Genomic DNA, 16,048 nt, shown 5'->3' on the forward strand with positions numbered 1-16,048 from the left:
ACTACTATCTGTAGTGTGCCATTAACAGGCATCATCATTCTCATCTCCAGCAGACTGGCCTTTCTCTCACTATCCCAGGTCACTGGATGAGTCTGGGAGGCTCTCTGGGGGGATTACAGTGTCCAGGGAATGGACGGACTCTGGGGGATTTGACTCTTAAGCTTGGATATTGACTCCTCCCTCCACTTCTTTTCATTTATTTATTTATTTCTAGGTTTGGTGTGTACGTGTGTGTGTGTGTGTGTGTGTGTGTGTGTGTGTGTGTGTGTGTGTGTGTGTGTGTGTGTGTGTGTGTGTGTGTGTGTGTGTGTGTGTGACTTGGTGTTTTGGCTGGTCGTTGGTGGTGGTGTTGGGGATGGTGGTGGTGGAGTCAGGGGGTGGGGGCTGAAGGGGGTTTGCAGACATCAGGATGGGGCAATTCAGGTTGCTGTGGCTGTGACTCGGTCTGTCGCCTGGGTTGTGTTGACTCGCTCCTCTCTGGATGCTTTGGAAGAGCTCGTGGATAGTTGAGAGCTGCTAGCTGTCAGCAGAGCTCTGGTGTTTTCAGCCTCGGGCTGTACCTAGGAACTTATCTGCTGACATCTGGCAACATTTTGGATGGAGCAGTCGTGATCCTACTAACGATTTCTTGTGCTGATTCACACTTGAATGCCAAAGACTGGAGACTTGATCCTGGTAAATGTATATAGCACTTACCTCAACTCCACTAGAAATGAAGTAAGTACTATACATTCCATTAATTCAGTGACACTCATTGAATTATTACATGATTTATGTAAAGGTAAATAGTAAGAAGGACTTGGTGTTAGGCAAAAATATAAGAACATTGCTCTGTTTTTACACTGAAAGATAAAATGCAATCTTAGAGAATTTTAATATCTTTCACTTCAGATTGTATGTCAATTGAAATCAAAACAAGATCTTATTTTATTAAGACCTTCATTCATTCATCATCGCTTTACAGTCATTTAATGCTATTAATCTGATTAAGCTATCAGGCAAGATTAACTGGTTTATAAAAATGATCCCATTAGAGACTGAGCAGAAAAAACTTTGCATGTGTGTATGAATGTGTATGTCATGACTTTTGAATTATGAGGTTCTGTGTTTGGCTATTAACATCTTAGTGGCATTCTTCCCAGATCCATTTAACCCTTTCTGTGTCAAACATTTTGAAGCCTAATATCTCAGAATTATTCGGGAGGGATAATTTTGTACAGGAAAGATAATTCTTCATCCAGGGAAATAATTCTATAACATACAAAACACATTCTTACTTTTTACTGCTGTGAAATGACTTTTTGCCTAACATTTTCATATTCATCCATCATTAGATTACACACTTAAGCCCACTCTCTCATCTGTCTCTGACTTGGTGAGAGAAGCGCTAATGAGGGGATCATGACAGAATAATATCCGACCTCTGTGACGCCCAACGTCTGCTTCCTCTCTCTCTGTGCTAAAAATAATGAAATGGAGAGAAACGGGGGGGAAATTAAATTAACAGCACTCATCACTTTTATGTAATGGGATTACATGGTAATACTAATTTTTCTGCATTTTATTTCTGGGATTTTACTAATTCGTCCAACTTTTAACTGAAGTATGTAAAGACGGCGAGGAAATGGTGACGACTGTTTGCATGCTGTTTGCATTTTATGCATTTATTTTTTCACATGTCACTTTGAAATTAATAAGAGGAGATAGAGTTGGTCCATCTGTGTGCCTGGAAGCTTACCAGGTGGTCTTCCTATAGCCAAGCTTACAACACAGCAACACACAAAGCTGTGGGAGGTGTGTGTGTGTGTATGTGTGTGTGTGTGTGTGTGTGTGTGTGTGTGTGTGTGTGCGTGCGTGCGTGCGTGCGTGCGTGCGTGCGTGGAATTATTAGTGACTACTTACACAACAACAATAACACCATAAAGAGCCATTTTGTTGCGAGGAAGTTGTGTTGCTTTGCCTTTGATCAAGTTTCAGCTTTGAAAACTTGACAACCAGCATGATTAATAACTATGAAGTGTTCTCACTTCATAGTGGAATATGGGGGGGTGGGTATGAGGACAAAAACATTAACTTCACTATTGAGGCTTCTATTTGTGAGTCTCAGGCCATGAACCCCAGGGGTTAGGTGAAAGGTCAGAATCATTGTTTTGTCCTTGCTTTTCTTTTGCAATACATCACTGCAGACATTTTCATGGGCATATTTGAGATGAATAGCAACATAGAGACATTTCCATTTCAACATAGACACAAAAGATGTCAAACAGAAAAAAAGATTTGATAGAAAAATAGATTATTCCCATTTTGTAAACGGTGAATAAATAGTGCCTATTTTCAGTCACTTTCTTTTCAGTTATTGAACACCTGACTTACTGGCATGTGACAGACACAGCTGTCTCTTTTCCTGCTAACCACCCCATTCACACCTCGATGAGAGCAGGAAACTGCTACGATCTGCCTGTAATGGAAAATTACTTTTCATTCAGTTAATTGGGCTGTGTGACTGCTCCCCCTCATTGGACAATTGTATTCAGAGTTTTGTATGTTTCTAAATTTACTGTCACGCAGGCATTAGAGGAAACTAACGGGGAGAGAGAGTATGTATGAAAGTATTAATTGGGTGTGCAAATCTGAACGTATAAAATATATTTGCTCCAACTTTCAGTAATTAATCAAACCTGTCTTGTAAAGTTGGAATTTTGTATTGTTTTTCTCTGCTGTTTGTCTTTTTCCTTGCACGATAAAGACATGCACCAGGGTATCTCTGTGTCTGTTTGTCTACATTTTGAACCACCTTGTCCGGTAAAAAGATTTAAAAAACATACATGTGACATAGTATTTTATATCATAATATCTTAATATCAGCGTGATTTGACATTTGAATTTATTGCTACTTTTCAATGTAGTGTACATAGCAGCAGTATGTTAAGTTCATCCACAGTCTAAAATGAAGAATACAAACTCAGTTTTTAATGAACTGACTCCTCTCAAGTTTCGCCCCAAAGGACTACAATTTTACAAGCAGCAGCTTGTCGTCAGCTTCCATCTGTTGGATGCTATAGAAACCATGAACAGTGTTGGAGTGACAGCTTGCCAACATGCTTGAATGCTTAACATTTTTCTCATCATTTACTGTTTGCTATTTAAGTAGATCATGTTTTTCAGAGATATAATGCACATCCAGATGATCTGATTTTTACATTATTTTACATTATACACATCATACATCATTATTGTACTTTATTTTGTTTGTTGCAGAGTTAACATAATGTTTTGTTCTTTTTCAAAGCGACTACACACACCAAAAGTTGACCGCATGTTGTATAATGACGAATAATGCTGTATGGCCACGAGTGTGTTTTCAAAATGGTTTAGTTTGATAGCTTTGCATTTAGTAAATATCCCTTTCATTAATTCCTCTCTGTCTCTCTCTCTCTCTCTCTGTCACAGTGCCAACAGTATGCCTAAACAAGTGGAGGTGAGGATGCACGAGAGTCACCTGGAGCCCATTGAGGCCAGGCCCCAGTCCAAATGTGCCAAAATCTGCTCCAAGCTGTTCAAGAACCTTCTGCTCACACTCACCGTCCTCGGTCAGTAACCTTCTCACTAGTGCATCTTCCTCTTTTGTTTAAAAAAAAAACTTCTGCAGGTCCAAATATTAAGCAACGTGCTCTAAAGATGGGCAGCAGCCAGTGCTGAGCTCAATGTTCTGTTAACTCAGAGGTCAATTATGCAGCTTGCTTGTAATGGGAGGAGGACGTGCCATCTGTGCCTTTTCAGTGTATCAGACAGTAAGAAGGGTGTCCTGACCTTCTCCAGCTTCTGTGCCACCTGTTGCTATCAAGAGCTGAGCAGCATTGGTCACCCAAACAGCCTCTGGTGATGCATGAAAAATATCTTCATTATAGTTGACTGGCTCACTGCGCCACAGGGGGAGATTTAATGAAAAGAGGAAACGGCACTAAAGTATTGATACAATTTGTGGCTATAGGCCTTTAATCAGATTAGTGTTGAACCACACATATCATTTATACATTGTTATGTATGACAACTCTGTGGACCTTCACAATCATTACCATCTTAAAAACAAAGGCTATGAGCTGGTGAAGTCATATATAATGTGTGCCTTTCATTTGGACTCGTGTGTATCTGTATGCTTGCTTGCATGGATGTGTGTTTGGGTGAGCATATGTAATGTGTACATCTCACCCCACTTGGCAGGACTCTTGCAAATCAAGTGAGCTAGCACCATTATTGATCATCTGTCACTTGGCAGATAAGAGCCTAAATGGGAGCTTGCAAATAGGCCAAAGAGAAGGCACAGGAAATCAAGCGCCATCCAAAACCATTGGGTGTGCAGGATGTGTGCTGCTAGACTAGAGGATAAACTAAAGCACAGAGGACATCTTACAAAATTAGGGTAAAAAGGCTGGATGGCTTCTGATTCCAGAGTGTGTTATTAAACAAGACATTGGGCTATGTGATCTTTGGCAACAGTGTTGAAGCAGAGGAAGTGCAGCTCCAGGGGAGGGATGTTGAAATTTGTCTGGCCTGAGATGCACAGACACAAAGCCCCCCCCCAAACCTAGTAAGCAAGGCTGCGGGGGGTTGGAGCACACAGAGGTCATCTTTACTTCCAGTGCAGGAACAGTGTGTCGCGGGATGTGTCAGCTGGAAGAGACATGTGTCACCAATCAACAGTGGCTTTAATTTGGAGGGTCTGGACTTTCAAATGTCACTGTTTTCAGTCTGTTTGAGTATGAATTGTGGTTAGAGGATAGGTAGAGGTAGCAGAAATGAAAATAAACAGAATATATTCTACTGAGGCACAATGTGAGCCTGAGATCGGGGTCACAAAGTGAAAATTTCCTAGAGAACATTTAGGGTTTACAGGGATTACAGATGCTTTACCAGGGAATCTGACATGCTGCCTCCTCCCCACTGCTTCAAAGAGATCTGATCTTAATCCTCCACCAGCTTTACTCTCTTGTAGCAGGTTTCCATTTTATCCCCTCAACCCACTGTCTTCCTACAGCAGACTTTGTATAGCTCCAAACTATAGAACTGATAAAGCAAGGGCCAGTTATTGAGGCTTAAGGAGGCTTTCTTTAAGGAGAAAATTGTTATTTAATAGATTATATTCAAGCTCTTCCCAGCAACACAAGATAAAGACATAATTTCCATTTGTTAATGTTTTAATCAAATGTAATATCTGACTTAATTTTTCTCTGACAGCACAATCTTTCTCTTCTATTTGGCTGTTAAAAACATTTGCAGTCTGACTCACTCACACTTCTTCTTGCGCCTCAGGTGTGATCTTGGGATGTGTATCGGGGATGTTGCTTCGGTATGCCTCTCCAATTCACCCAGATATTGTCATGGTGATTGCCTTTCCTGGAGATATTCTGATGAGGATGCTGAAGATGTTGATCCTACCGCTCATTATCTCCAGTTTAATCACAGGTGCACTATTATATGTATATTAACGTATTTCAAACATTTTTCTGACATGTTTGTACTTTATCTTTATGCAAGTCAAAGTAGGTGTGACACCTTTTATGGGAAAGCATAATCCTGATTCTGAAATCCTATCACTAAATGAATTCATCATGTGTCATACACATGAACAAACACCATTATGTAGTTGCCAAAATTGTCTTTGCATTCCGCCTTCATCCCCTTGCAGTATTGGCAACATTTCCATTTAGATAGATGTAAACTTTAATAAAACCAAGTAATTACCAGGTACACATGATCATGCTTGTTTTGGCTGCAGGTCTGGCTGGTTTGGATGCCAAATCTAGTGGTCGCCTAGGCACCAGAGCTATGGTCTACTACATGTCCACCACTATTATTGCTGCTATCTTGGGAGTCATCCTGGTGTTAGTCATCCACCCTGGAAACCCCAAACTGAAGGAGGGTCTGGGTGAAGGGGAAAAAAATGATGAGGTGTCCAGCTTGGATGCCTTCTTTGATCTGATCAGGAACCTCTTCCCAGAGAACCTGGTTCAGGCTTGTTTCCAACAGGTATGGAAAGACAATGATAAGATGATACACAAATGAATGCTGTGATTGAAATTTCAGTGCAGGTACTAGTTTTCTTAGATTCACATTTAATGTCGGATGAGTGGCATAATTTAGCATTATTATTTGTAGCCCAACATCAAATTAGAAAGAATGTTGAGCTTATACGTCTGAAAATGGGTACGCTTGAAATTGCATCCTGTAGAAATTGCGTGTAGAAATTGCATCCTGTCTTTATTGCCTAGCAGAGGAAACCAAGACATATTAGATTATAAAGATACATCAATTTGACTCTGCTATCTGTAAGCAGTTGTTTTGTGTCATATAGGATATAGCATCTGACCCAGTATCAGTCATACACATAATCATTTTTATATATTCTTCCTTCAGATCCAAACAGTGACAAAGAAGGTGGAGGTTGTTGTTCCGGAGGACATCAATGCCACCACAATGGAGGGCCTGCTGGCTAATGTTACCAAGGAGCCTCAGTATATTATCAAAAAGTCCCTGCAGTTCAAAAGTGGCATGAATGTTCTGGGTTAGTATTATTTCTGGTATTACAGTCATAGAATCTGAAACCTCTCATCTCCTTATTCCCTCATGCAGTAATCATCTCACCTGTTCACACTGGTATTCCAACATTTGACGCGTTTATGATTTTCCGTCACAGGTATGATTGGTTTCTTTATTGCATTTGGCATCTGCATGGGCAAGATGGGAGAGAAGGCCAGACTCATGATTGAATTCTTCAACATTCTCAATGAGATCGTGATGAAACTTGTCATCTTGATCATGTGGTTAGTATCACTTAAGATGCCATCGACTCATTTTTGAGCTAATTTTGTTTTGAGTCAGAAATAACTGTAAATGTCAAGTTATTTCTGTAGTCATTACATAAGAAAAATATTCAATTAATACAAAGCAGCATGCATTTGTCATTTAAATTAAATTGAATATGTTGCAATGTAACCATTATTACACTGATGGCAGTCATTTGTTTTACTGACAAATGAAAAGTAACAAAAACATTTTCTTGTCAGGTATTCTCCCTTTGGTATTGCCTGTCTGATCTGTGGTAAGATCATTTCTATCAAGGATCTGGAGGTGGTAGGCAGGCAGCTGGGCATGTACATGGTGACTGTGATTGTCGGCCTCATCATCCATGGAGCGATTTTCCTGCCCAGCATCTATTTTGTTATTGTCAGGAAAAACCCCTTCACCTTCTTCATGGGCATCTTCCAGGCCTGGATCACTGCCCTGGGGACAGCCTCTAGGTCAGCACCAGGATGGATGGATGAATAAATTAATGGATGTCTCTATATATTTATGCAATTAAGCGGACATATAACCTACCTTTTTTTTCTGCTTTTCCCTGCAGTGCTGGTACACTGCCTGTCACCTTTCGCTGTCTGGAGGAGAACTTGGGTATTGACAAAAGAGTCACTCGTTTTGTGCTCCCAGTTGGCGCCACCATCAACATGGACGGAACTGCTCTTTATGAGGCTGTGGCAGCCATCTTCATTGCCCAAATGAACGGTATCCACCTTGACCCGGGTCAGATTATCACTGTCAGGTCAGAAAGCACTCATGGTGGTATATCTTTGGTATATATATTTCTTTCTTCAGTGAAAAAAATATGTGGTGGAAACTGTATCATTGCTTTAATCTGGTACTCTTACCTCTTGGTCTGCATAGTTTAAAGGCCTGGATGCCATTTGCAACATGGACATTGGTTTTGAGTGAAATATCAATGTTGTGTTGGGAGATCTGTCTAAATTTTTGCCTCTTGAATTATCTGACTTGACTTATCTGAAGGCTAGAGTCAGAAAAGCTATTCTTAGTCTTAGCATTAAGGAATGTAAAACCCACTATTCAAAGTGGATGTAAATTGAGATCTGAGGATTCAGTTTAGCAAACACAGTTAGCTCTCAATAAATGAGGAAAAACAGAGCAGTAGTTTAGAGGCATTTAACAGGGAAAAGAAAAGCCTCCATGGCTTACAGTGGCCTCTTTAGAGAAGAAATTTACAGTGGAGCAAATTAACCACCAGGAGGAGGTAGCAATAACATTTGCCAGTGAAGTGTCTGCAAAGCAGGGAGACAAACACCAACCACACATCACTCCTTGAGTATCTGTCTATCTTCTGTAAACACTCCTGCATTAATAGAAAGACTCAAGGATGGATGACCTACAGCCTGACATTTTTATGGCATATCAATCCATGAACTCTCAAATTAAACACCCCATCTCTCACATTTTAACCTCTCTTCATGTGCGATGAAGGACCCACTCAGGTGCTCTTCAGCTGCTTCTCTTTACATGAGCATCATACACAAAGTGAATGTCTTCATCTGTAGCTGAGAGGTGTAGCAATTTTTCATTAAGTGTGTTGCATTCGCCTGTATCTGAAGACTAGATCAGTGGCAGAAGATATGGTTAGGTATAGTGGATTTGGAGGGTGTAATTGAGTACCATTTTTGCTGTGTGTTCATCCAGTCTTACAGCCACCCTGGCCAGTGTCGGAGCAGCCAGTATTCCCAGTGCTGGCCTGGTGACTATGCTCTTGATCCTGACTGCTGTAGGCTTGCCAACCCAAGACATCAGTCTGCTGGTTGCCGTTGACTGGCTGCTGTGAGTTAACAATAACTTTAAAGACCAAAATGTATAACCTTTTGCTACATTAGGTTTTTCTGCAAGTATTTCCTCGTATTTTCCTCATTGAATAAAATGTATATATTTAAAAATATATATGCCTCTCCCGGTCCTCAATTCTCTCTCCTCAGGGACCGATTCAGGACCTCAGTGAATGTGGTGGGTGACTCATACGGTGCAGGCATCGTGTACCACATGTCCAAGGCAGAGCTTGAAGAGCTGGATGCGCAAACCGCTAAATCTGACGACATCGAAATGATGACGAAGACCCAGTCTTATTACGATGACATGAAGAACCACCACGAAAACAATTCCAACCAGTGCGTCTTAACCGCTACCGCTACCACAACCGCCACTGCTAACAATTCTGTCGTAGTAGATGAATGCAAGGTACAATTAATGCTTACGGACATAGAGACTTGTATATAACCCTCACTCTGTTGTTGCATGCTTACGCTGCATCTTTGCTTGACTATTTTTGTTTTGTTCTTTGCATCTTTCTACATAATAATGTAAATACATTCACTGTTATTTTATGACAAAAGTGAACCAAGAGAACAATAGATGCATGTGTACGTATGTATTTCATTCTTCTGGAATAGCAGTTTTTGTGTTGACCAAATGTCACAAACAAACACATTTCCAAACAAAGCAATCTAAAAAATCTTTCTAAAGCATGCAAATGCTATTGCCCTATAGATATCCTAATATAATGAATATAACCTGTTGGGGATTGGCTCTAACTCAAGAGGCAGAGCCAGATGATCCTCATTATAACCCTTAGGAATTATTTAGCAGCCCTTCTATTCATCAAAAGTTCACACCACATCCTTTTTCCAAAAAACCCCTTGACAGTATGTTTCCCCTGATCTGCTTCAGTTGTTGCAGAGACTTTTCTGTCATCATTTATTGCTCGGTTACCTTTTATTTCTGTGTTTCTTTCTGCGTTATCTAAATTGGGCTGATTTTAATTAACAGGTTAATTTCCAAGGGGTTGTTTTTTTGCTGTAGGATTTAAACAGAGAAGGGAAAAGTGTTTCAGCTAATTAGCAGTCCATATATTCAGTACACACATCCATCTACCATGCTGTCATTGAGTCATTCTCAATCAAGGTTTTGCATTTTGACACAGACTATTTCTGCCCATTGTGAGAACTGTGTTGTGAAACTGAAAGCTGTGTTAATGTAAAACACAATGCACTTTGAATCCCATATTTGAATGTATGCCAGCCTTTTAGAATAATATATTAGAGTTCAGAGTGCTTGCTCCCTGACACACGCACACGCACTAGTGGAAAATGTCTACTGATGAGCCTATTCATTTATTAAAGAATGAAATGTGTTGCCTAGCAACACTGGCGATGTGTCATGAAAGTAATTTGTCCTTAGTAAAAACTTATATCCTCCTTTCTTAGTTTCCATTTATTACTTACATATACATGTGACACAAAGGCTTGCTATTTCCAGTATCCACCATATCTACAGTATGTTTTTTTCTTTTTTCTTTTCTGTTTACTTGTAAATAGCATGACTCACATTTTCTAACCGTTTTTTTCAAAGACGCAAACCCGCTGTAGAGTGCTTGCAAAATAACAAAAAACATAACGATGCATTCATTCTAGTGTTTTTATCTTGTTTTCTGTGTAATCTGTCTATTTTTGCATTCATTATTTATTCATTTGTATTTTTTTTACTGCCTGTTAAGTTTCTGGTCATCATAAATGTGTGCTCTGTTCCCAGGTCAGTAAACCAAACTCCACTCTTAGGACTGCCATAAGCATGATCATCAGTGGTCGTCCAGGAGTTCATGTATTCCTCCCAAATATTTTGCATTGTTGCAAAACAGTAATGATACCTAAGAAGCTGTATTTTAATTGCCAAAGTACCATCACTCCAGCAGCCAAAATTACAGAAAAGAATGTTCTGAACAGTATTATGGCTTTACTGTAATAAAATGTTCACAGTCACATGTATTTTAGAAAACATTTATATAAACATATGGCATTTAAAAACAGGATAGGTTAATTGGTAAATTTGAGATAACATAGCAACCATAAATCATGATCACACAATGCTTTATGAGTTTTACAAACCTGATTAGGAGAGCACAGAATCAAATCATGCAGTTTTACTGTTAGCTCTTTGATCCAAAGAAAGATGAACTGTGTTTTGTTATTTATCTGTGCCTTGGATCCACTGTTTAGATGTCCCTGCTAACTGCTTTCAGGTAACCTCAGCCACTAACGGCTCTGCTGCGGAGTGCACGCTTGTTGAGGAGGAACCATGGAAACATGAATAATGGCAGCACAGAGATCCCCTGCTCCTGGGCTCCACAAGCTTTCTTATCTGGTGAAAAAAGAGTGAATGAAAAAGTCACACGAACAGAACTACTAATTTTTTTTTTATGTAGTTTAGTTTTCTTTTGTATTAGTCCCTTTAAAAAGTTTTTGTAAATGTCTGACTGATAAATAATACTAATTAAATAACTGGAAAATGATAACAGAGGTATACCTGTTAGAGCACAATTATGTCCTATATAGCAGATACTTGCACAACATACTTCAAGGCTTGGAAAGGGAAGGTAGAAAGAGAAAATGTTAGATAAGCTATTTCTAGCAATACACCCTGGTTCTGAGTTTATAAGATGAGAGAAGATAAGTATTTGGCTGTAAAACATGAGATGCACTGAGACCATCTTGAGTTTCATACAAATGATTCATCATTCTAATGCCAGAGGATGAGTGGGAGTTAGAGTGTTAATCATGACAACCACTATACTGTTTGTACTGAACCTCCTTGCAGTACATCCCTGTCAGTACCATCGTAATGTGTGCAGAAGGCCACTGCTTTTCAGCAAAGTCTTTCATCTAATAACATAACTCTCGATTCTTAAACTGTCAGAGCCTTTTGAATTGCATCGGACCACATTTGCATTTGCCCAGTATCACATACTATCCCTGAGGTCCAGCAAACTAATGAACGGGTAGGAGGCAGAGAGAACAATAATGGACAGGAAAACCATACTGAGCCTCATAATCCACAAACACAGTCACTCCTGAATTATAAAGCACAAATCATATCACGGAGCCCATTTTTTATGCCCCTTTTGTTCCCCACTTTTTTTCTTCTTCTTTAAGGGAAAAGGACTTTTTTTCTTTGTGGCACCTGTTAAGAGATATATAAAACTTATGTGTGTCTGTGTGTGTGATAGAGAGAGAGCTGGGGTTAAGAACATGACCAAGTCAATTATAGGGACCATACAGGCAGAACATCAATCAACTCACAGAGGCCTTTGAATTGCCTCCATGACAAAAGACACATTTTGTCCATTTATAACTGGCTTGATATGAGCACCCTTTTCTGGTGAAGTGTAAGCCTCAAAATTTAAAGCTTCAAAATCGCTGCTCTAAATATTAAACTTTATACAAGTATTTTTCCTTTTCCAAAAAAATAAAATAGTGATGCCAATGAAATTAAAATTGAATTATGGTTGAAACCATTTTTGTGAAAAGAAACAACAATTGAAGAAGTAATTGACTAATGTGAATGAATTGTAGCACAAAAAAGACATGATTTAGAGCACAAACAAGGTGAAAGAGCACAATAAAGCGCTGTGGCATAATCGAAGTCATGCACATTATCTTTCCATGTCGACACTGACCGTACTCCAAGTTAAAACAACAATGATGACAGCAGGAGATACTCAGGCTTATATGTTTACTCCTTTACAGGGAAAAAAGATATTTGATGTAATCCTAATGTTTACTTGCTCACAAGAGTATCACTTCAAGACAATGGCCTCTTAACAGTAATATGTAAAAGCTTTGACTTCAAAAACAGTGACAGTTTACTGCAAAGGTCTTGTCAAAAAGACAGCACATACAGTAAGTTCATACGCATGTTTCTGACTACATTCCAGTGGTTGAATGATGCTCAACCAGTGTGCTATCTGCACAGACGTGGTTATTATTACACACTGACAGAGTATACTAAGTGAACCACCAGAAATGTTTAAAAGAGAAAGGTGGTAGTGTAGCACTTGACTGTCAGATGGATTCTTGGCTTGCATGAGCAGGTCACTGATATAACACTCATTGGGGAAGCTAGCGCGCTTCTTGTTTTGCCAGACCTATAAAGGTAACCAACTATATATTTTAGCCACCAGTGCTCAAGACTGTTTCTACAAACCCTAGATGCTGCAGCTGTGTGTCCATATTGGTGAGAAGACATTCTAGAAAAGTCAGAACAGAACAATGGGCACATACACTTACAGGCATCATGCCAGAATCAGGTAATAAACATATACACTCCTCTCACAGAACCAAATGGCTTAAAAAAAATCTGCAAACACACATACAAAGCTGGACTACTGGCTGTTAATCTTTTTTAGCCTGTGTGAGTGAGAGGTGAGAATTATGTGATGCGGGTGTGGATATGATTTCTTTATCAGTATTGTGTACTTCTCTCGTTTCGTTTATGTTTCATTTGTGCTAAATGACAACCTTGCCTTGAAGATGTTCACTTCAAACTGTGCATTCAGTTTGATCATGACAAATGCCAACTGATGTAACACTAGAAAACTTAACAGAACACTTAGTGCAGCACTCTGTCCTTTCTAGTTCCTGAAACTCACTCTCAGAAGAGGTCTTTCACTTTGCTTTTTTCTAAGCTCAGCTAACAGAAGTGTGCTTTGATACACCACACAGCACACTCAGCGTGTTGCTGTTCACACAGTGCAGACTGATACACACAAAAACAAGCATGCATGCATACTCACAGACATACCCTTTTTTCCAATGCACACATATAAACACACGCACACACACACACACACACACACACACACGTAAACACTCTTAAACCTCAAAGGTCACTACGTTTATAATTGTAATTGGCGAGCTGCAGAGCACAGCACTGACACCCTCACAGGCCAACTGAGCCTGATCTTTTGACTTTGTGATCTTCAGGAAAAAAAAATTTCTCCAATAAGGAGTCAATGCAGACCATAGTGTCACCGATGGGGATTGAGTGTTGAACCACTATTATGTTCAGACTCACGGTTTTAGAAGCATGAATAAAATAAAATGATTATTTTTTTGCACCACTATCTTAAAAAGCATGATATTTTGAAGTGCCTCCTTGCACTTTGTGTATATATTGTAGGTAACATGTTTTTTTGTTTTTTTGTTTTTTTGTTTGTTTTGTTCTTTTTTTTCTTTTGTGGGCATTGAAATGGTATGTAGGAATATAGTTTCATTGCTGTGACATTTTAAAATGTAATCCTCTAGATACAAAATATATCATATATGTCCTGAGTAAAATTAGATTAGTTGAAAATGTATAGAGAGGAACTTGTGTTAATAAATTGCTTGTTTTTTTATTCTCTAATAGCTGTTAACTAGTTGTTTTACTTACCTGTCACACACCCAATATATAAATATAATTTTTTTGTATCTAATGTAAGCGTTTTGAATGTTTGTTCCATAAAGATATAAGCAGTGTGCATTCATTTTCATTGTACATAAATAAATATATAATTGTTCTGTTCAGTGGCAATGCAGAATTTTCCTGAAATTACAGCAAACCTGACGCAAACATTGTTTGTGCAAAGAAGAGAAAGAGAGAGTGAGAAAGAGAGAGAAGGGGAGAGAGAATGAGGGGAAGTTTCTGGTTTGACAAAGGGGGCCAACATGAGTTATTGGGGTGGAAATTATTGTGATAAAAGTTGTCGAAAAGAGAGATAAATAAAGGAAAAGGTCAAATTTGCCCTGTATGTAGGATAGAGCGAGGAATCAAACACAGCCTAATAGTTGACACGAGTGAAAGAGCAAACATCAGATGTATTCAAATGCCTGTTACAGCATAGAGCAACATTCCTCAGGTGACTCATCTGAATCATTTTGTCATTTCAATGGAGAAAACTGGCTTTAGTCTCAGGCACCTTTGTTTGCCTGGCACATGTGCATTTATTGCAGTGAAACAAGGATATCTAGACCAAACAGTCAGCTGGCTGCTTTTAGATCCTGTATTAGCCTGTCTACATGCCACATCTCCACACATGCAACCTAATGAGACATTAACATCATGGAGGTTCATAGACATTACACACTTAAACTGCCTTTATTACACTTGCCTTTCTTCACTTTACACAGGAACTATATGCACGCACAAACACCTGGAACATGCTGAGCTAATGTTACTGATTACATGGGGGAAAAAAGATTTGGCACAATATTTCAATTAAGGGCCAGTGTATCTTCAAGCTTTTTCCTTTTCTACTGAAATATGTCTGTTTTGAAGGAACTCCTAAATGGAACTGATAACCTGTCTCACTCCTGCCTACAATGTGCTTTCCTGATCTTACTTTTCTAAGCCTTCCCTCTTTGTAAAGCTGTTGTTGTAATTTTGATGTAAAGGCAGAGCGTATGTGTCGGGGAGATACAATACTGAGAAAAAAAAAACATGATTTCTTTCCTCGGTCTATGGTATACATAAAAATCTGTTTCTACATATCAATATGTGTTGTACCTTTGGTGTACATATACAAATATAACTAATAAATGTTGATTCATAACTAATATTGGTTGTTCTTTGTTGTTGTTGTTTTTTGTCTGTATAAATGCACATATATCACATAACTATCATACAGACACACATACACACAAAAATATTTTTCATGTCTGTTTCTGTTCCTTGGTTCATGTAATAATGAGTTTTTACCAATGTATTACTATTAACAACGTCACTGGGTAGAATAACCTACCATTATTTGGAAGAAGTGGGGTCTTAATAGGCTGAGTTGGATGAAGTAGTGTTTACTGGCTATTTTTTAGCATCTCCAGCCTGCCTTTGTCATTTATGCTCTATTCCCAATGTCACTGAGGATATGAGTAATGATCAACAATTTTAAACATGACGCACACACGGAAGAAAGGAACAGCTTTGTTTATGCCAGGTTTGTGAAAAGTGGCAGTATATAATCTAGAGTTCTGGAAAACCTAAAGCACAAAACTCCACACTAATCACCAATTACGTGTGCCCCCAAAACATTTGTTTGTATAAAAGAAGGAATGAGCACTAGAGGTGGTGGTCCAGGAGAATAAGATGCTGCACCATTAGCAGGATGAAAATGGAAATGCTTTTTCATTCAGTACAATTGCACAAAAAATGTCAAATTAATTTAGCGATAAGACAAATCCTACATTTATACCCTGATTGAATTGTATTGAGCGGCGATGCATTTTAAAGCATTATTAAAATGTTAATGTTAGTTATGATAAGGTATTAGACTACTGGCCTAATCAAAACAAAAATAGCCAAAAACTAAATATAGATTGCAATTTCAGCCAAAATGTCCATTATTTCTCCCAGC

At 38.9% G+C, this 16,048-nt stretch overlaps 1 protein-coding gene across 1 annotated transcript; it reads left to right on the plus strand.

The window, feature by feature from the left end:
* Nucleotides 1-679: 679 nt before the first annotated feature.
* On the plus strand, nucleotides 680-10,975 carry slc1a2b (solute carrier family 1 member 2b). Its single transcript, XM_062420266.1, has 11 exons — nucleotides 680-717; nucleotides 3,451-3,590; nucleotides 5,311-5,463; nucleotides 5,777-6,027; nucleotides 6,415-6,562; nucleotides 6,695-6,821; nucleotides 7,065-7,298; nucleotides 7,403-7,597; nucleotides 8,521-8,655; nucleotides 8,808-9,066; nucleotides 10,904-10,975. Exons 1-11 carry the CDS (start codon nucleotides 680-682, stop codon nucleotides 10,973-10,975), a joined length of 1,752 nt encoding a protein of 583 aa, XP_062276250.1.
* Nucleotides 10,976-16,048: the final 5,073 nt, after the last annotated feature.

This window comes from Scomber scombrus, chromosome 6 (assembly GCF_963691925.1).
Source record: "Scomber scombrus chromosome 6, fScoSco1.1, whole genome shotgun sequence".
Taxonomy (NCBI): domain Eukaryota; kingdom Metazoa; phylum Chordata; class Actinopteri; order Scombriformes; family Scombridae; genus Scomber; species Scomber scombrus.